This window comes from Prenolepis imparis, unplaced genomic scaffold, assembly GCF_030444845.1.
Source record: "Prenolepis imparis isolate NDT839.2.m4 unplaced genomic scaffold, iyPreImpa1.0 SCAF_2, whole genome shotgun sequence".
NCBI lineage: Eukaryota > Metazoa > Arthropoda > Insecta > Hymenoptera > Formicidae > Prenolepis > Prenolepis imparis.
Genome location: NW_028141160.1, coordinates 18,906,749 through 18,929,300, shown reverse-complemented (window position 1 = coordinate 18,929,300; position 22,552 = coordinate 18,906,749). Strand labels below are relative to the sequence as shown.

Genomic DNA, 22,552 nt, shown 5'->3' with positions numbered 1-22,552 from the left:
TCCCTTCCCCCTCTATCTCTCTATAATCTACACAGATACGATCGATCACCGTGTTCGAGCTAGCTACAGAGGAAAGGTGCACCATATCATCGACAACTCGATAGAAAGCACTGTTCGATGTCAGCGTACTAGCATAAGTTGTTGCCAGAGATTCGTTGTTCTGTGTAAGCATATGTGTACATGTATGTATGTCTGTATCAGTATGAGTTAAGCGCGTCTGTTCTCTCGGGTTCTCCTGTACTGGTGGGACCTTGTTTCATGACCCACATAAAGCAAGGCCGTTAACACTACTCATGACTCGCGTACATGTATGGACAGTGGGATCCCTGCGAGGTGCGCTTCGCGCTCTATGGAGGTCCACGTGCATCTCCTACCACACGTCGGATCCCCATACGGCATGGCCCCAAATTCGTACCACCTGGTGTACTCGAAAAAGATAAGGGATTCGAGATGTATGTACTCGTTTAGCTAGTGTGTTACTTTTAAACTCACGTGGTTAAATCGAGAGCTGAGACAGTCGTCTTTTTATTAACCCATTAAGGCTCCAATTAAAATATATATAAAAACTTAATTTAGGTGAGGTTTAAATCACAACTGTTTTTTTTTTTTTTTTTTTTTTTTCCTAAGAATCTTCGTAAATAAATTCTTTAATTATTAAATATAATTAAATACTGCTATTCTCTTTTGTATCTGAAAAATCATGTTAGACATATATATTTGAGACATTTAATATATACGTATATGTAAATTGTTGGTACATATAAAATTTATTTATTATTATTTAAGGAAGAAAAAAAAGTATGATTTGCGTTTATATCTAGAAAATTTTAAAAATATTTTTAGAATAATTATCTCTTTATTTCTCTCTGAAAAACTGCATGTTGGGCATTAATGGGTTAATTTTTTGACAAGATGACAAGAAAAAGTAATGTGTGCATTAAATATTATAATTGTATAATAGCTCTAGGAATACTTTACGTCTCCAGTTTTACAAAAATAAATTAAAATAACACGATTTTGCGTAATATACATATATAAAATGTATAACTAATGAACATTGACCGAGTCAATTTTTGGTTTCACTATATTATTTACGAGGCAGCATGTAAACAACCTTGCATTCTTCAAGATTGGTCATAAAAGTAAAGAAACTTCTTATGCATGTGTATTTGAATAAATCATCCATTGAACATTTCATCTATTTCAGAATATTGAATTCAGAATATATTAGAATAGTTTTGCTGCATCCTTTTTTCTGGATATTAGAATAAGATTGCACTTCTAACTTAATATATGTATTTCTAGTAGAAAAAGAAAAAAAAATATTAAAGAATGTGAATTTTGCTTTTATATTCATCTAAACCGTTTTGAAATACTTTTTAGCTATCTTTTTTTTTTTGCAGTTATTAGTATAAGGGTTTAAAATATGACAATGTCATTATCAAACTGCAAGTCGTATTTACTTGAACCCTGACGAATTTTCCAAAAATTTCTTTCCCTTCTCCTCCAAGATATATATTTTTTTTCACAATTCAGGCTCACGTATCGTCCTTGTGTAACTTTATTGGAGCATTAAGCGCGCGAGCAATCTTCGCGAAGGTACGTTTTTTATACGGTTCATCTTGATGAAGTGGTCCGGCCAGTGCGCAAAGAGCCCAGCGGGCGAGATGAAGAGGCCCCGCGATCCCTCCGAGAGTTCCCTCCCGGCTCTTGCTCCTCTCTTAACGCGCGCGGATGTGTGTATTGTGTACGCTCGTGTGCTGTATCTCTCGATGCTCAGTAGGTCACACCGACGTGATGCATGTCATGGTACGAGCGAGGATATAGTGGTAGCGAGGATATAGTGGTAGCGCGTACCAACGCGCGCACGGCGTTATCGTGTTCACGTTGGAGTCTGGTTGCGGGTCCACACAGTGGCACGGCACCTTGATCTTGATCTTGACTCCGCGCAAGGCCCGACTCGCGACAATACGCCGCCGGGAACGCGGATGATTGCATTCCACGTTTTCGTATTTCGTATAAGTAATCGCGCGATTTTTTACAAGCGCAAAGTACACGGTTGCTGGTGACATCAAAATTTTTCTTTTTATATATATACATAATTATCGCTCGTTTTGAAGAGCTTATCTCCAAACTGTATCGGATTCGTATTTTGTTAGCGATAATTTTTTTTTTTATATTACTGCAATTAAATTTATATTAATTATAAAAATATATAGCAATATATATAATAGAATTTTTATAATTGCGTGCACAAGTCGGATCAAAATTATTTAAAAAAAGTGTAGATTTCTCTTTGTGTTTTTACAATTCACATTTGTAATATTTTCTTCAATTTTATTATTTTGTAAATTAAATCTCGTAGTATTCTATAGTGATACTATTTTGTATGCAAATCTTATTACATTATAGAAAAAAATATGAATATGATATGTGTAATTGAGTAATCATCAATAAATCTTTAATAATAATATATATCTTATATCTTCCCACACTAGTTAATTTGTGCAATTTACAAACTCCTCTTCACAGCACCATTCTAATTTGGCTTTTATCTTTTCTGATTGTTTCTTAATGATTTTTTGTGTGTATATTGTAAACATAACTGTGTATTTTACATTTAACATTGCTCATTTCTTCTCAATTACAAAGTTTCGCAAATCTCTAATTCTGCTTCCTTTTTTTAGCAAAAATTTAATAAAATTAGATATATCTTACTATTCTTCAATTTTCATCAATGCCAATTAAATTATTAATTTAGTTATATATATTTTCTCTAAGAGAGAAAAAATTATTTACATTCTAATGTATTTTTTATAGTAAATTATATTCTTTTATAAATCGTTTGCGAGTTATAACAGTATATAAAAATCTTTCTTGAGATGTCAGAGTTTCTTCGAACACGAAAGGTAAATAATTAATACAATATTCATGTATCATACACAAATTTCTTTCATTTGCAAAATAATTTCATGAACGATAGATGCTGGGTAAAATTGATCAAGTTCATCGACCATATGCTCCTATTCGATCGTTTCGACCCGGATTTGCGGAGAAGACTCTTCACTCTAAGGAGACTTTAAAAATTGCGATTTACGTTTTCTGGCACGCTAGCCGTGTAATTATCGACCGATTCGTGTCGGGTCACGACGCTGATTTAGATGCGATATTGTATGCCAACGCGAGGGGAGACTTCAAAGATCAGGAGCGAAAAGGTTTTAAAACCAGGTGTTTCTCACTCTTCGAGTTTCCTTTATTTTATTGGTATTATCTATCTCTCCCTTTCTCTTTACAAGGACTGTTGTCACCATAGAGAATTTGGCCGTATCTGGCACAATCTCGGATTTCGCATGGACGGCAAAATCCTCCGGACATGTTCGATTTAAAATACTCGTTTTAGCGATTTACCGATAATACATGCTATATTATACGTGACTAAACACCACTAGTAAAATACTTGACATTATCCAAAATCAACTTGTAATGGAATGTTGAATTTTTGTTATATGTAATAATCAATCTATAAAAAAAAAAAAAGAAAAACATTTATTTCTGTTATCTAACAAATCATTGCGAGTTCTTATAGATCAGAACTTGCATAAATAGTGGATATATCCAATGCTAAAAAAAAATCATTTTTGTATGCCTTTAGTACGTTTAAACGTAGCACAATATTGGAATTTGATATTAATTTTCGATTGCTTTTAGAAAACACGTTCGAAAACGAGCGCAATGAAAACGAAATAATTGTACCCCCTACAACAACTATCATTTTCTTATTATTATGAACGAAAAACATAATTTCTTTCCACCTTGTGAAAAATTATATTTACAAGCACAGTCACTTATTCTCCATTAACTGTACTGCCTTCGGTTATTTTCTATTCCACAAAATCAAATCTTAGCTTTGCCGATTTATCGGCACATTCATTTATCAAAAACACATGTACGACCAACATCAACGTTATACAATCAACAAGACGAGCTGCATTATCGGCAACAAATCGAATGGTTCAATGGACTTTTTTTGCAACTAATCTTCTAATAAAGGCTTTGAAAAGCGAATCCTGTTCATGGAAGCGTAATATAACAACGTGAAAAATCATATTATCAAATTATCGAGCTCATTATACTTGATCAAAGCAACTACTCTTGTAATTTATGCACGAACTGATTTCATTCCAATATTACCAATCGCCTGCATTGCAATCTGCAAATAGAATGTTTTTAACCACAAAACTACAACTACATACAACAGGCATTAATATTAAAGATTTAATAGTTTCAATTTTCATATCTATCTTGTATATAGTATGAGTATATTTTCCTTGTCGACCTGTAGTAATGTCAGAACCGGAAGTAGATTATCCCCTCTGCGCGATATAATAATAAAAAAGAATAGAATAAAAAATCTCAATAGTTCGTTATTAAATAATAAAATAATATTTATATATAATAATAATTATTGTAAATAATTTATAAAAAAAGCTCCGAAATTTTTCTGTAAAGTCACAATTCTTAGACTTCAAAAATTAACTAGAAAAATCATACACCTTAGAATATTGCATTCAGGGTCTACATTCCAGCACTGAAGGTTTTTTTTTAACTCGATGATGGCTTTTTTTTAACTAACAATCAAGCACATTCAAGCTAACTCTTCCAAAGCATGTAAAGCATATTTAAGATATATTTTGATCATTGCTTTGACATTATTTTAGTAGAATTTCTTAGTAACTGAATCTGTGTATCCATCACCGAATTAATATCTATATTTATATATTATAAGTACTACGAGTAGTAAGGAAAATGACTCCAGGATAAATATTTATAATTAAACCCTATTTTCATCCAATAAACTAAATAATTGATAAAATTTAATAAATCTGTCAAGAATAATATCAGGCACTTTTTGGATCGAAAATTATTTCACACTCCCTTCTATAAACTCTTTTTTTGTAAAATATAGTAAGTATCTTCGATTGTTTATGGAAATTCGATGAAATGTTCATTCATCAATTTCCATTCAATCTTATATACATATGTATAAAATAAAAAAAATTTTTCAAACCATAACACCACGTTGTGCCAATAATTGCTTCCTTTGGTGAAGACTTGGCGATTCCATAGTAATTTCATCATTTCTCGTACTATCAAATGACTTGGAGGTTTTAAAATTATTTAAGACGTTCAAGCAGTTGTTGCTCGTCATCTCGAGGGATTTGGATCTCAGTGACGCGCTAGCTAACTTCTTGATAGTTTCTGAAATAGGATACTTAAAATCTGCTCTCTCTCTTTCTTTCTCTTTGATTCTTTGATTATCGTCGACCACTAATAAAGAATCCTTCTTCTCCACCTTTTTAGATTCTATTTTCTTTTGCTCGTCTATTTTAGGATCTTCGTGCTTCATCCTTTGATTCTCGTTCCCGTCAGTTTCTACGTTTCTACGCGCAGTTTCCAATTGATTTTTGAACGAACTCAACCCCGAACGATCGCTCTCTTCCTCTTCTTTTCTATCATCTTGACCTAATAAAGACTTTGGTGGCGCCTCCACGTAACCGCTTTCATCGCTATCGGCTTCCTCATCGAGAGAATCCAGAGTTAAAAATGAAGTCTCCTCATTTTGCAGATATTCATGGCGTGTCCTATCAGGATACTTCTCATTCGCTCGCCTCTCTCTATTTTGTTCTTCGATCCTGCTTAACACCTTTAACACCTCACCTCTTGGTCGATAGTCTACTACATCAAGATCCTCGATATCTTCAAAATCGAACATATTCGAAGCAGTATCCTCCTCTTCTTCCTCTTCCATCGATTCTTCTTCCTCGCTTCTAAAAGGAAACCTCTTCGTAGGATGTACAGGATTGAACCGGGGACTACCGGCGCACGTCATGAAATGAGGCGATCCCTCCGAATTCCTTCGTGGTCCTAGTAGTTCCTTGCTATCTCGATTCTCCGAGAAAATAACCCTTTTGATTGAGCCTCGCTGATCGTTTTGATCTGGAAAAGTTTTAAAGGTAAGCAAGTTTTTAAGAGAAATGACATTATAACATTATATGCCACGCATCGCAACTGGTGCAACTCGTCAAACAACTGTTCTTTTCGATGTAATCAGATATCAAAATCCCCAAATCATTATACACCTCTTCTAAAAAACTTTAAAAATAACTTTTAAAATCAAAAATATGTATACTGACAAGCTTGTTACTGAACAGAAAAAGAGATTCAATGTCCCAATGTAAAATATGTACTATTCAACAAAGTGCTTAAAAATAAATACGATATTAGGAAATAATAATTACTAATTAGTCGTATATTTTTTAACTCAATGTTAAGTAAAGAATAAGTATTCTCGTTTAACTATTCATAATATTAAAGTCGCGTAGAAAAACTTAATATGCAAGATCACAGTAAATTGCAGTTTTTCGTTTATCCTTAATTAGATATTGTACAAAATATAAATATGCATAATTTCAAGTTGTTATCTATATAATTGCTCTTGCATGATATTTCACATATAATTGTCATATATAATTTAAAAAAAGAGACACGTGGAAAAATAATTATCATTTGCTTTGCGCAATTTTAATAAAGTCCGATATATTCGACCATAATAAATTCTGCGAACAATACTAACTTCGTGCGAGATGCTCCTCTGCGCCGATGGCTCTTTCTTCGCTTGTCGCCGTGCTGGCGGTTTCACATCCGCTGGAGATGCTACCGTTCTCGTCAGAGGATTCGCGATTGAGAGCGTCCAATAGCCTAGCTATCCTCCAGCTATCCTGATCTTCCCAGCTGCGCGCCACGGTCTCCAAAGAATGCAATTCTTCCAGCAGCCTTTGCTGCTCCATTTCTTCAGCTACTGTATCTTCTTCGATCGCTGATAGCTTTGGTGCGCTTTTCGACCTTTCCAAGGGCGGTCGATAGTTCTGACCGCCGGTGCTCAGAAGAAGCTTTCTACGCGGTAACGACGGATTATCATACAATGCGCTTGCCAGAGACAACCTGAAACAATTCAAAGTATATCATGATAATCTATTTCATCAATGTAAGATGTTGCCTTAATATCGCATTTCTCTCAGCAAAATAAGCAGATATAAAATAATAAACACAAAAGTAATCCCTCTCAGTAAAATTTTCTTGAAATATAATAGAAACAGATTTTATTATTCTATGTTTGTTTCTCGTAATTTTATTAGCTACACGTTATCTTCTGCTGATTTACACACACACACACACACACACACACACACACACACACACACACACACACACACACACACACACACACACACACACACACACACACACACACACACACACACACACACACACATATATATCTCTGATGAAAAATATATCATAAATTTCCAATTCTTATAAAAGCTATTAATTAATTAAGATCATAAAAATTATTATACATTTTATCAACTTATCAAAATACAGTATTTATTAATTATGTTTTCTTCGATAAAAAAGAAAAGATTTTTGAATGACGCGTTGAAGGAAGTAGCGACCTAAAATCGTATTAGTGCAATTCCAGCAAGAATACAAATGTTTGACCTATGACTTGGAAACACTGACCCGAATGTACATCGACCGGTGATCACTTCTCGTCCTGGATCGTGACTCGATCACGCGCACATAACGATCTACAATCGTGACCGGAATTGTGATTGTACGGTGGATGCATAAACGTGCGTAATTGCACGTACCTCTTAAGAGCAAAGATAGAAAATTTCTCTCTTCAATTAAGCGGTGGAACTTAATTCGTATGGTCGACGTAACGACGATACAACGAATGTGGTATGAGAAAAATGCGAGGAATGTGCGCCATTGCCCGATATTGAAATGAGCCTAACGGAAACTCGAAGAATTCTGTTTGAGAAATTATGTCGCGCGACCGATCTGTTCAGTTTTAATTAGAGCGAAAGATATATATTCGTTATATTAGATAAAAAAATATATAAAATTTTCTTTCAAGTTTTCATTTGTCGAGCAACTATTTAAGAATTAATTATATTTTATACAAATATTTAATTTTACATATATTCGAACGATTCTCAAATAATTAATCGACTAAAAAAAATTGAATGAAAAGTTATATACGCACATATAAATAATTCTTAAATAATTGATCGACAAATGAAAACTTAATTTTATACATTTTTTATCTAATATAACAAATAAACAGAAGCACGCAAATACTTTGAAATGTATGTCTTATTAAGTCCCCTCTAATGCAGTTCTAATTCCCGGTAAATACAACAATACCATCACAAAATATCGCCGTAGCATTTGCTAATTCTCGCTAATTGCTTGTTAAACTTTAGATAGTACCCGTTAATTTCCGCTAATACCATGTTCTTATGGTAAACTCCAACGTGACTTCTTCCACTTATGCTTATCTCTATCATTTCCGAGAAAGAAATACGATTTTGATATTAATATTCTCAATTCGCTAAATCTTTTTCAACAACTAACACACACTGTCACTAATTCAATATTGAAATAACTTTTTTCTTGACAGATATAATTCGCTCCTAGCACGCGATGCTGTCACACATGCTGTTCTTACCTGGCATTCTGCCTGGAGACCTTATCTCGGCGAAATTCTAAGAGCGCCTGCTGTAACCTGGTGTTCAGAATAGAGGCGAGTCTCCTTGCGGTGGATTCCTTGCTGCACAGAGCGGCATGGCACCTCAATTCCGGCCTCAACCTGCGACCCTCGTGCCTGTATACCCAGACAAAGAGTCGCGGGTGCGAAACCGGGGCCGTGCAATAAGTCACACGATGAGCCCAGTACTCGGTGACACCGTGATCCTTTGTGGTCGCGGTCAGACCACCGTTGGTTATGGTCAGCCTCATAGAGACATCGGGCCTGCTACTTGTCATATAGTTCCGCCATAAGGTCGATACAGGCTTCTCGACGCAGCCTTCACCTGCGGAAGCGTTGAGGTTTTTCAACTTTGCGAGAATTGTTACGGTAGAATTTTATATTAATTGTATAAAAATTGTTTCGAGCTTTTCAACCTCGTAAAATACCTCGTAAAATTTTAAAGCATAATCGTCCGAGCTATTCCGTTCAAAAATAATTAAACCATGGTGTTTGCTCAAGAGAGAAAGAGGGCTTTCTTTTAAATGATTTAATATTATTAGTTACTGCAAAGAGTAAGATTGAAAATATCGCGGAACTGTCGGTTCAACAAAAATATGTATATCACTTTAGGACAGATTATCTATAGGTGTGTACGCGCATGCCTATGTTCAGCTATGTATTACGACATTCTTGCCATAATTGAGCATACGGATGAGATGGAATTCCGCGTTTTATGTACTCCGCGGTATATTCCGACTTTCGATACAGTTCGATTCGCCGCTACACGCCGATTTGGATCGCGTTACCAATTTAGAGATACAGGAAACGTAAGTACAGTTACTTAGTAGAGTTCGAAAGCGAGCCAACAGGTGAAATAGAAGGAGAGGGATAAAGAAAGAGAGAGAAAGGTGCAGGTAAAAAAAAAGAAAAGAAAAGAGAGAGATGGCGAGATGTAAGATAGATGTGCAATGTTGGAATTTCTTGCGGAAAAAAAAAAAAAAAAAAATCCTTCGGACAAATCTAAAAGCAGTTCGCACAAAAAAGCGACAGCATAACGCCACGTACTCGTTTATCGATGTTAATGTAAACGATCTAGTATTTATACTCTAATTAGCACGGCGGTGATAAATTAAAATCTAGTTCAGGTCAACAAATATGTGATTTTGAAGCAGACTTTTTTTTCATCGCGTTCACGGAAAAGATTTCGTATCCGCCGATCTTTCCGGACAATCTACGTACGTGTACGACACGAAAAAAAAATCTTTATAAATATATAAAAAGCTAAACTGATTTTTATTGCTGATAAATAAATTAATTCTGTAATAATTGCGAACGCTATACGAATCTCATCTTTCTGTTTGTGCATCACATCGCGCAAATTGCCCTATCGGTCAAGATTGATAATCGTAGCACGATTGCCGACAAAGCGGTGACTTTTTGAAGCGACAAAAAATTTCCTGGCATTTTATGCGATGTCTTAGGTTAATCATTATGCAAATAGCGTTACACACGTAATCCTTCAACGTCATCGGCTGTTGCTTTTAATTTATATCCAGAACACTTGATAACAACAGCTGGGAATGGCTTGATGATTTTGAAATAAAAAACATGATAGAAAACGAATACGATAGAAAACAAGACATGTAAGAAGATTACAAGCAATACTTGTGCAATTAATTAATTAAGAAATAGAAACACAAATTTTAATTAATTAAAAATTTATCACAGATGCATAAATATATTCTAGTCACTACTGTGTCATAAATATTCCATACATGACTTCTAACAAGTTTTATTTTAAGCTTAATAAGTTTTATTTAAAGTTTATTCTATAAATTTTATATTACTCAACTATTAGATATGTTTAATTGCGCGTATGAGTCAAAATATTAATATGATAATAAGATAATTCTTTTGAGAGGTTTTACTTATAATTATTAAATGATTAAGAAAAACAATATATAATATGTCTCTGTAATATTATGTATACACATATATAATTAAACGATTAAAAATTATACGTAAATGATATTATTATATAATATAATAAATAATATAATTATAAGAGAAAAAGCGCATTTATATAAATAAAACTGACTAAGCAATATTGTTCATATAAATTTATAAAATATAATCATATGTAGTATATTTATAATTCAAAATAATGCAAATGACTGCTATTAATGCAATAAGCACTCTTTAGGCAGTGAATAAAAAAAAACGATTAAATTATACTAAACTAATGCTTTGCATCGAGATCGATATAGACAATGGAATGACGTGGAATTGAACTCATGCGTGTTTATTGAATTCCATATGCTCTTCCAGGAAAGAGGCTCTGTAAGCAGAAGCAGATGACTAACTCTAAGACGCGCGTATTCAGTTTAACAGAGCATTTAATTGCCGAGTTTGCGTCTTCGAAGCGACGCGACAGATTGGACATTGATCGAAGAGACGAGGGAGAAACCTCCTACACTGAGAGAATTTTCTCTTAGAATTTACCCTAAAAATCATAGTAATCGTGGGACAATATGGTATAAAAAGAATTTTATGAGAATTTCTCTGATTAATATTTATCACAATAAAAATAATAATATCTACACGTTAAAATATAAAAAAATATGTTTGATTAATTTTACTATATAGTTTAGTATATAATTAGTATATAATTATATTGTCCTGCACGATTACCATGATGTTCAGGGTAAATTCTAAGAGAAAATTCTCTGTGTGTATAGAATCCGACCGAAGATATTGTACTCCGGAAAAGATACGAGATCCGGACATGTACGATTCCATCTCTGTCGTTTTCTCATAAGATTTCGCAAATCGTCCGTGATACCTACGCGGATCTTCGAAGCGAATCACGCCACTTACCGAAGAAGATAATCGCGCGAGTTCGTCCTCGTTTCTCTCTCGTTCTCATATCATCGCGCGCGAGACGTAAATATTAAGACGTGAGAGGGATACATAAACCCGCTGCTGCTTCTCGCGTTTATTAGCGTTAAGTGATCGTGACGTGATTCCGTTTACCGAATATCTCGGAAAAAAAAGATAAAGCAGTATCTTTCCATATAACGTTGAGAGAAAGCATGCATGCTACGCGAATCCGAGATCTGCGCGCCGCAATCGAGCTGTGACCGAGCTCTTCCCCGGAAAAAAAGGAGATATGAAATCGAATGCAAATGAACCGCAGATAACAATGATGGTTCTGGGTGATGACCGGCTAATTTGCGTATAGGAAGCCTTATACAGTCTCGCTGGAGCAACATTTTATTCCGAGCGTGTCCGGAGAAAGTACGAGCGCGCGCGGGGAGATCCGATAAAAGCGATCCCTCGTTGCAGGTGAAACGCCGCGCAGCGTCCAAGTGCATTGGCGTGCCGCGTTACGATCTTTTCGATCGCAACATTGTTTTAAAAAAATGAAAGGCTTCACGGATGAAGGAGCAAAACGAGAGAAGAGAATCCGAGAAGAAAATTGGTCTTCATTCAATTCCATTTTGTGGACTTTGTTTCGAAAGTAACTTGCAACTCATTGCTGAGAATTTGATTAATATTTTTATTTAATGAATGCGTTTTTTAAATAAAAAAAAATTATTTGTTCGCTTGCAGGGTGTATACTCAAATTTTGTAAAAAAATTTTCTGAGAATTCCCTGATCTTCCCGGTATTTTCGTTTAAAATTTCAGGTAAAATAAAAAAATTTGTAGATGCAGCTTTTTAAAAGGTCCTTTATTGTATGCGCTTTTTTTAAAATGTTTCCTATTCATACGATTGGAAAGTTATCAAGAATGCAATTTTTCTACCATTTAATATTGATTTTTTAATTGTAAAATTAATTTGGACAATAACAAAGTGCGATATATCATTATATCTAAACACTAAAAATATAAGCAAGAATATAATATAAAATAAAAATAGAAAACAAAAAATAATTTATTATAAACGTGTTAAGGAATATTAATTTACTTAAATTAATTATTTATTAAATTATTATGTATTTGTTTATTAAATTATTTATTTAATTATATATTTATTAAATAAATAAGAAGCACTAATTTTTTTAAATATTACCCGTTAAAAAATTGAACAATTTTTTATGGAACTTACATAAATTCTTGATACTGAAATAGATCGTTAATAAAAAAAATCGCACAAAATTTTAATAAAAATTAAATATTGCAAAGATGTTAGACATATGTTTCTTAAGTGTTAAAAAATAAGAGTAAAATGATCAAAAGGGCAATTTTTTTTTTAAATTCCCCGAATCTCAATCAAATTCCATGAGAATTCTCTGATTTTTCAAGGTAAAACAAAATTTCCTGAGGTTTTCAAGGTTTTTTCCGGGAGTATACACCCTGACTTGTGACATGAAAGAGAGTATACGCTGTAAATTTGCAGATCTGTTAAAACAAACTCGCGAAAATCTAGGACTCCATGACGAGTCGCGATCGAATTATTGCGAACGGAAAACCAGGCGGTCTGGAACGACCCGGAACAGGAAGCGATAGCGAGAGAGCCGTCGGATCGTCACACCGCCAAATTATAACGTGTTAACACGTTAGGTGTTCGGTATATTAAAGGTAATGTTGCGACCGACCGTTAATTTTTCCTCCGTTAACCATGCCATGCGTATCAGCTCTCGTGCATTTTGTCTGGATTTCGTGAAAATGCGCGCATCGCGGAACGCCGCAAGAGAACTTTCCACGAGAAAACAACGTTGGCATCGCATGACGAGACCGAATGTCGCGTGCAGTCAGACGATGAATAACGTTACATGGATGTAGGGTAAACGGTGCAATAATAACGGGGCCCCCCCTTTTAAACGAAGTAAATCATTCCTGAGAAACTCCGACAGTCTTGAGCAAACAATTTTCATACGTCACTTCTATGCGTAATTGTTTAATAAATTATACATTTGTGCACTATGCACGTTCCTACATTTGCACGTGCATTTTCCTACATTTAATTTTCGGTTTACAAATTATACTTATAATTTGAAAATTGTTCGTGCTACAAATGCCTATTATAACTATGTTTTGAATATTTCATTATTTATTTGACAAAAAGCACAAGATATTTCTTACGAAGAGAAATATAATCTACATTGTGATTTGTTGTTGTAGTCAACAATAATGCTAAATAATCCTGTATGAATGTGTCATCTCCAAAAAATGCATATCAATCATTTCATAAAAAGAGGAAATATACTTTCAATAGAAAAGTATAATAGATATATGTATAATTTTTAACGCGCGACATAAAATTGTTTTGTAAAAATTTAATAATTATTACGGTAGTTCAGTAATAACAGAAAAATAGTCTTGAGTTTGTTTACTAGTATGTGTCTCTCTTTAAGATACAAGTCGAATTTTCTCGTAATTACATAACACGAAACCCTCTCGATCGAGAAGGAGGAAGGAAGTTTTGTAAACATAATAATTTAATGACCATAGCAAAACTTCAAAGTTTATAACTTTGGCGTGACTGTACGGCACGTTTTCCTTTCATTGATGTTTTTCTTTTCATCGTCGATATTTATTGCAAGCTTTTTACGAGCACTTCTTAACTTTTTCAATTTTCATGAAATTGCTTGTCCCCTCGAACATAATTTTAATTTTAAATTGAAAAACACTTGCAAGTGCTATATTTCTGCTAACTAACTCTGCATAATTTTTTTTTATATAAGTTAAAACTTATCTATGTAGGAATCTATAGCAAAAGATAATATTTTAATCGTTTTTGCAGTTATATAAAAATATAGCGCCATACAGTAGAGAACTATTATGTAAAATAAACCGCTATATTTTATCAAATATATATAAAGACAATGAGAGAAAACTGTTATTAAATGGCATTCTTTTATAAATAAGAATATGTACTTGGTATTTATATTTTCTCACTTTTGTAATGTGTACTTTACATTAATATCATTACTTTGATTCTATTGTTAGTAGCAATTAATGTTTCTTTTCATCATAAATTTAAGGAATATTGAATAAGTGTTCTTGAGTAATCTTTTTTCGTCATTTATAGATAATAATTTTCGTCTTTACATAAAATAATATATTATAAATATTTCATACAGTTGTGTGCAAACAAAAATAGAGTAAAATAATAATAATGTCATTACCTGACATATAATCAACACAACTTAAGAATCGGTTTTATTTGAAATTGATAATATGTATTAAAAAATTGAAATTGAAATGTTGAATACGTGATAACAATCCAAGAATTAATATAAATCAAAAAGATATATATATTATTAGAAATAATATTAATGTCTCTATAACTAATTGAAAATAATTTTACATATCCTCATATTTCTAAGTCATCTCTTATTTAGGGATTTTGCAATTATTAAATAACTCTGTTATGTTTCTATAAATCTTGTATAAGTATCAAATTAGTATATATAAATTCATATAATTAAGAAAAAAAAAGAAGAAATTATGCATTTGCATATGTTATTTATTAAATCATGTTAAACATGATAAATATAAGATATAATAGGTTTATTTTCTATTCTTGCACAGTTCAGCCAGTGCAGGAATAGAAAACAAACCTATTAAATGCCCGTTTACATTTTTATCTTCATAAATATTATAAATATAGTTTTTAAAGTTTATATTCAAATTCATGTAATATATAATTGGTTTTATGCAGAACTGTCATATTTATTGAATTTTTTTAAACCACGAATTAATCTCTTTTCATAGATTTAACACAATCATTAAAATAAAATCCATTTGAAATTAAAAAACAACTTGATTTTGATTTCATTTATAGTCGAAACTTAATTTACGATTTAAATTTCAGTGCAAATTCATTTAATTGTAAGTTGATGTAGCGAATGAATTTTATTATCACAATGTGTAATATTCTCAGTCAATGGCAAATAATAAAGGCGAACAAAAGATTCCTATGTGAGACTCGCAAACTAATAGCTGTTAACTTCGCAGGGAAGAACAAGATGAACAAGTGGATAATTAATGAAAAGCGAAACACGTCTTAAAATTTCTCGAATGTAATCACGATCGTGAGTAAAAAAACAGGATGCCGGCTTTGCGCTCTACTGATATAATTCGCGGTTTATCAGACACCTAGAATTGTGCAACTTGTCGGAGATATAACATGCCTATCACTTTTCAGTATCGTGATAGAATACATACGTAGTGTAAATCGCGTGATTGCAAAGAAAAAAAAACAATCGTGTTTCCTCTTATATCAAGAAATAAATTAAAAATGTCTTTAAAAAAATTATAGAAATAAAGCGATATAATAAGTAATTTTTTCAGTGTTAAGTTTTTTGTGACATTGATCTCTCTCTTATAAGACTACAAGATTAATAATTTCAATATTAATCTTTTTGCTTCTTAAGACTTTCACTTCCAAGGATTTTACAATCATAAATATTCCTTTTTTTTTTTCTTTTTGTCTGATTTTATCATGATCAAGAATACATGTAACTTTAAAATCACGCGATATTTTTATCACGTTTTTTGTAGTTTAAACTATGACGCAAATAAATTATTAGGTATATAAATTCTAAAAATTTTAAATTAAATAATTGAAAAACAAAGACACAGACCTCACCAAAAAACCTTCTTTTTATTCTCTGTTAAATTAATTTTAATTCTTTTATAAATCATTATTAAACATGTAATTTTAAAAAAATTAATATAACAGGAAAAAGATATGAAAACAAGTTTTTTCGGTCAATTTGACAAAGTGATAAAAATTCCTGAAAAAATTCTCCAATGTATAATGTCTATAGTTCTGTGTATATAAAGGTCTCATGAAAAATTCAAATATTTCTTTCAATAAATAAGCACCCTATGTTAAAAGAGAATAATTGTCGTCTGCGTGATTTGTGTTGTTAACTCTCTTAATTGCGTCTTTTTTCGACTGTATGTAAACAATGTAAACTAAAGATGCATGTAGGATAAAACGTTGTGCGTATTTTTCTTCTTCTGAAGGTGACGCGAAGGTCAACGAGAACAAGTTGGAGGCAAAACTGGAAACCATAGCGCGAATTTGAAAGGAAGGACCAGTGGCACACAGAGTGAAGCTTTCTTATATACTTTTTTATTTCTCGTTCCGCAACCTCGACGCAGAGACCGTTAGCCTTCCAAAGCTAAATTGAAAGCGTGTTTTTACATGTGTTCGTCTGTCGTATAAGAACGGCATTGCGGAATATTAAACAATTTTTTAAATATATATTTAATATGTTTAAGTATGAAGTTAATCAAGGCTAAAAGCTTTTCATATCTTTCCTGGATTTTAAATCAAATTTGGATACTCTTTAAATCATTATAGATCAAAAAAATATATAAAATATTTTTGAATCATTTGAGATACATCTTCCCTCTGGATTTAAATAGAGTACTATAATTTAAGTACACATATAATATATAATATATTATAATAAATTATATTTCCGGTTACTTATATATTAATGAAAGTTATGAAAATAATCTTCGTTATCAAAAATGACTTAAGTTTTTTATAATGCAATTTAAATCTAAAAAAAAGTGACAATCAATATCTTAATTTTTTATAATACCTAATATAATCATATCTGTGAAAGAAATCTGTGTTTTATATTGATATTATAAGATTAATCTTTCTCGGATCTGCCTTATCAGGTTGTATTGCATTTATTGCAATATGCTGCAATGTTAATTAATATAATCTGATGAGAATTTCGTATGCTCGTGTCTAATAATAGGAGAAAAATAATTTTTGAAAATCAATGGAAGTGATTTTATATACATATGTGTTATTAAGAAACCAATATATCGATTTTATGCATACATCATGTCAGTATAATAAACTGATTTTCAACTGGAAATTCCATGTTTTGTTTTTAGATCCCCTTTGCATATCAGCTCCACACTGATTAAAAATACAAACACGACGCGTTAAATCTGCCGCGATAAAGAGTTAAGGCTATTTATACCATGTGAGTAAAATTATCATTATAATGCTATTTTAAGAAAGTAATTATGGAATATTTGCATATAATTGCACAGAAACTTTCAGGAATATTATTTTAGTATAATTAGAATCATTATATTACTATATATGTGAAAAAAATTAATAAATTTTTTAATTCTAAAATGCAAAACTCTTGAAAATTCGAAAAATATGATTTAAGAAGAAAGATGCGTCAAAGAACTACATAGAAAATTGTTTAAAAATCTCTAAACTTTTTCGTAGCTCTTCTTATTATCGTATTTAACATTACTGATGCTATATTTGTAGCAGTTAATACAAATATTTATATTTATACAAATATATATATGTGAAAAAAATTATTAATAAATTTTTTAATTCTAAAATGCAAAACTCTCTCATGAGGCAAATACGATTTAAGAAGAAAGATGCGTCAAAGAACTACATAGAAAATTGTTTAAAAATCACTAAACTTTTTCTTAGCTCTTCTTATTATCGTATTTAACATTACTGATGCTATACTTGTATAGCAGTTAATACAAATATTTAATCAGCTGTGTGTATGTGTGTGTTTATGCGTACTTGTTTTACATCACATCCGATTTCTTACGCTTAACGCTAAATACGGCCGGTCGATTCCAGTTAAAGGCATTAATAGAGGCAAGTGCCATAATGTACGAGCGCTATTCGCGCGTATACGTATGTCAATGCAACATATGTCGTCAACATTTCGCACACCGGCTTATACCTCGGGGGACAATCGCGAATTAATTAATCATCGAATAGGCGTTAGCGAATAAGCCGTACCGTAATAATGGCGCTGTCGACGGCGATTAAAAGGCCGTGGCAAAAAGATGACGCGGAGAGAAAGTCAGGGGCTCCGTGCCGTGTATACGCCTATGTGTCCGGTCATTGCACTATATAATTCCTTCTCCTTTTTAACCTCGCGCGCAACGATGACCGTTCTACGGTCATGTCGGAGCTCGGAATTTTATCGAATTGCGCTTTCAGTTTGTTGTTGCGATCGTGTTTCGCGCGCGATCGTATTTCGGCCGCGATCGACCGTTTCCAGGGTACTCGTGCACGAAGCGAGCCGGAAGGCCGTGTCATTTTGCGCACAACACGGGGGGAATGTGAGAGAAAAGGTCACGTGCCGCCTTCTCGTTATCACAAAAATTGCGCTTTCGGAAGTCACAACTTTCTCACTAGCGTAAATGCCTCGGCAAACTTGAAACTGGTTTTCGTCTAGCAGAAATTTGTCGAAAAGAGGTCTCGTATCTTTACTCTAATTTTTTTCATTAATTAAATAAATCTTGGTTGAAATCCATATCTTTTTTAAAAAAAACACGATAAATAAAACTCTAAATAAAGCACATCTGTTGAATCAGCTATTGCGTTTGCGGATATAGATAACGAAATCTTACTTTTCGATCAAAATTTCAAGAAATCTTGATCGCAAAAAAAAATGTTATATATTATCTCTTTCAATCTCTCTCTCGAACTTCCTATATTATTAAAAGATTAATTACTAATGCACGATTTGAAAATCGTATTCATGATGAATTTTGACATTCGCGGAAAACATTACGACTCTAAATTAGTCGAAGATTCGCATCGCTCTGCAAATAAATTTCTCTCTGGGGAGAAAAGATTTATGCGAGAGGGCAATTTAATGCAGAGACAACGAGAAGGGTGAGACTCGTGTACGATAAACGCTCGACGAATACGGAATTGATGATGACCTTGCCGATCTACCGGCAAGAAGTATCGCGCACTTCCGGCTGATCATTCATGCAAGGCTGTGTGATCCAGAGAATGCGCGCATGCGTTGGCGATGTATATCTATCGTTCTTAATTGCCGCTTATCTGGAGGCGTAATTATCAATGACGAATACCTTCCGAATAAACTCAGGTTTAATTTTTCTATCATTCGATAACTCGATTAAACGAATAATAAAATGCCGGCGAGTTTCGATAATAATTGGTGAGACATATCGATTGCCAATTTTTACAAATAATATGGCTCGCGATTTATATGTTTACAAATAAATAATTTCCCACGATAAATTCTACTGCTAAAGAGAGAGTTTAGTATTTGGATGATAAATTTAAAAAATTCGTAGTTTTAATTAATTATGGAACATTATTATGATTAATGAAGACTTTTTAGAAAGTATTTGTTATAAATGATAAGCCATTTATAACTGCAATGCTTGAATAATAATTATTATACATATATATGAATATTTGTGTAAATATTTTAGCTAAATATAAATTGTATATTCCATTTGTCTCTTCTTTTTTGGCGATTATACGACATGTATGCAAATTATTTATTTTAAATTCGTATATATGTTTTTTCAACTTATATAAATATATGTATTAAAATGTGTTTGTGTATCAGATATGTGACAACTTGAGAGAATTATTAAATACTTTCAATACGATTTTAATACAGTTTAATTATGAGTTTTTTATACAGGGTGTCCGATAGTAATCGCTCCACTTATCGTGTACAGGGGTAGAGCGGGTTTAGGAAAGTCAATGTTTTGCGATTCTCACAATAATTAATGAGAAATTAATTAAAGAAGATCGGCCAATCCACGCGAGCACGCGCGCAGCGAGAAGAGACAGCTCAATGTTACGTGGTTATTAAGCGTGTGACGAAGCGTTGGGATTAATAATCAAGTTTAATTATGTATTACGCCTAGCGAGCGTGTAACGTGTAAAGTGGGATGTCTCTTCTCGCCCCGCGCTTATATTTGCGCGAATTGACCGATCTTTTTAAATTTACTTGTCATTAATTGTTGCGAAGATCGCAAAACGGACTTCCTACTTATTGTTATTAGTTATTAGTAAGCTCTATCTGGACACGATGGGTAGAGTGATTATTACTGGACATTCTGTATAAGTCTAAACGTATCCATTTCACATTGTGATTTTCTTTTCTTTGTTTTTATGGATATTGTGTTTTTATAAACATATTGTTTATACATATTTTTTTATAGAATAGAATAATTAATGTAAATTTAAATAGCTTAAAGGGGAGCTTCGTAATCGTTATGAAATAATGTTTAATTATATTGATTCCATGTACCCTTTCATTAAATATGCATATATTAAACATATACTAAAATAATTGAAATTCTTTAATGTCGCAGTAGATAAATTAAAGGAACAAATGATATTCGACCAAACTGGCAAATAGATATTTTTTTATTTAATTGAAATTCACGACGTTTCGACCATATGGTTGTGGTCCTTATCAAGTGTAATAAACTGAGTAATGAGTAGCTTGATAAGGACCACAACCATACGGTCGAAACGTCGTGAATTTCAATTAAAGAAAAAAATATCTATTTGCCAGTTTGATCAAATAGCATTTGTTCCATATACTAAAATATTTAATGTAAATAAAATTTGGAATCTATTAATTGTAAGTAAAAGTTTATCTCTCTTATTCCTAATATTCGTATATATATTTTATAATTAAATTAAAATAAAATTATAAAATATAAATCGTAGTGATAAAGACGTAATTTTATAAAATAAAAAAGTTTCATTCTCACCTTTGGCCCATCCAGTCAGCACGTTTCCGAGATACGCGACCTTGTAGGAGGGATCGTACTCTGTTATCGACACGTTGCCTCTGTGTCGTCTCCAGAGTCGGCCCAGTCCTCTCTTCAGGGACCTCAGTGTCCTATGACCAAACTCCTTGCTCGCGCCGGCCGGTTGCACCGTCCCATCATTCTCATCGACAGGATCCGCGACGACGTCACCCATCGTCTTCATCTTCGCCGTTTCTCACTCGCGGATAATTTCTCCTCGATTTTTCGCGTTCGTTTTGAATTCACGTAAAAATATTCCTTCTTCGGCCGAATCACTACACTACATCGTGTCACTGCTGCCTCGCTGCGTTTTATCGTTCGATATTGGAGAAGAGAATAAATCTCTTGCTTGTACGACTGAGCTGGATAAATGAGAGCTGTCTCGAGACTGACGACCGGTGTCAGCGATCGAGGGAGATTGCAAAACTCGAATAAATTGTCGACACGTTAATAAGTGACTGCCGATCACTCAGGAACTGTCTATTATTTGCCGTTTTCAAGGCTGTTGCTCGCGCGTGTGCGGAAAAGTCGCAGCTTCGTTCTTTCCTGCGACCCCGCGTGTCATCTCCTTTTCTTCCGCAAGTGTCACTGCGCGTTCTTCTTGCCCGCCGGCAAGATTCACGATATATCTCTATAAATAAAACAAATGATCATTAACACAAGGTTCAAAGTCAATCTTTGTTCAAAGTCAATCGGTGACACCGTTTAATCTAATACATGTGCTATTTTTTTCAACTATAATAGATTCGAAATGCGATCAGAAATGCGCGAAATAATTCGCGAAAGTAGGTTGAAGTTGATCGATTGAAATTTATTGGATCGCGGTCAAACTCGTATATAGGTACTATGTTGAGTTTTACAATGCTGTTGAGAAATGTGTGGTAACTAATAATTCGATTTTTGCGAAACTTTTAGTTAGAATTATTATCCAATAAATAGATATCCATTTCAAAAAAATTTTTTATGCGTTTTCTTTTATTTCTCAGATCTTCGATTATATGAGAACGTCCAAATTAGTTGCGAAAATAAATCAGCGTACAGTGTAATCAAAGCTAAATATAATATTGTATTTTGCGAAAATTATTTACATAAATTAGAGATTGATGTCTAAAAGCTTCTGATGTCCACTTTTTATGATTATTTTAGCTTTATGACTTTAATAAAATTTCTTTATTTAAAATTCATTTTTGATTCACAATAAAATCATCATGAAAGTGTTAGAAAAGTGTACAAGTTGCGAAGTCAAGTGTACAAGTATAACAGAATTTATTTCGAAAGGATTCATTGATGAAAAAAAATATCGATAGGATAAACTAATAAATGCAAAAATTTTGAAATACACGTAATAAATTATAATCAAATTGTACTTTGAAATTTCTATAATCATG

General features: G+C 32.8%; 1 protein-coding gene across 3 annotated transcripts in view; it reads right to left on the bottom strand.

Moving 5' to 3' along the window:
* Positions 1-3,241: 3,241 nt before the first annotated feature.
* Positions 3,242-22,552, bottom strand: part of LOC145932525 (uncharacterized) — a 51,435-nt gene continuing 32,124 nt past the window's right edge. For 2 of the 3 annotated variants that reach the window (XM_083031518.1, XM_083031517.1), the window contains exons 2-6: positions 21,126-21,795; positions 8,576-8,939; positions 6,635-7,002; positions 5,069-5,997; positions 3,242-4,210 (exon numbers count right to left, since the gene is read on the bottom strand). In XM_083031518.1, the coding sequence (XP_082887644.1) occupies positions 4,160-4,210; positions 5,069-5,997; positions 6,635-7,002; positions 8,576-8,939; positions 21,126-21,348 (1,935 nt within the window). In that variant the 5' untranslated portion in view covers positions 21,349-21,795 and the 3' untranslated portion in view covers positions 3,242-4,159. Of the gene's footprint in view, positions 4,211-5,068; positions 5,998-6,634; positions 7,003-8,575; positions 8,940-21,125; positions 21,796-22,552 lie in introns of those variants that run through there. The other variant, XM_083031519.1, reaches the window with a different exon arrangement.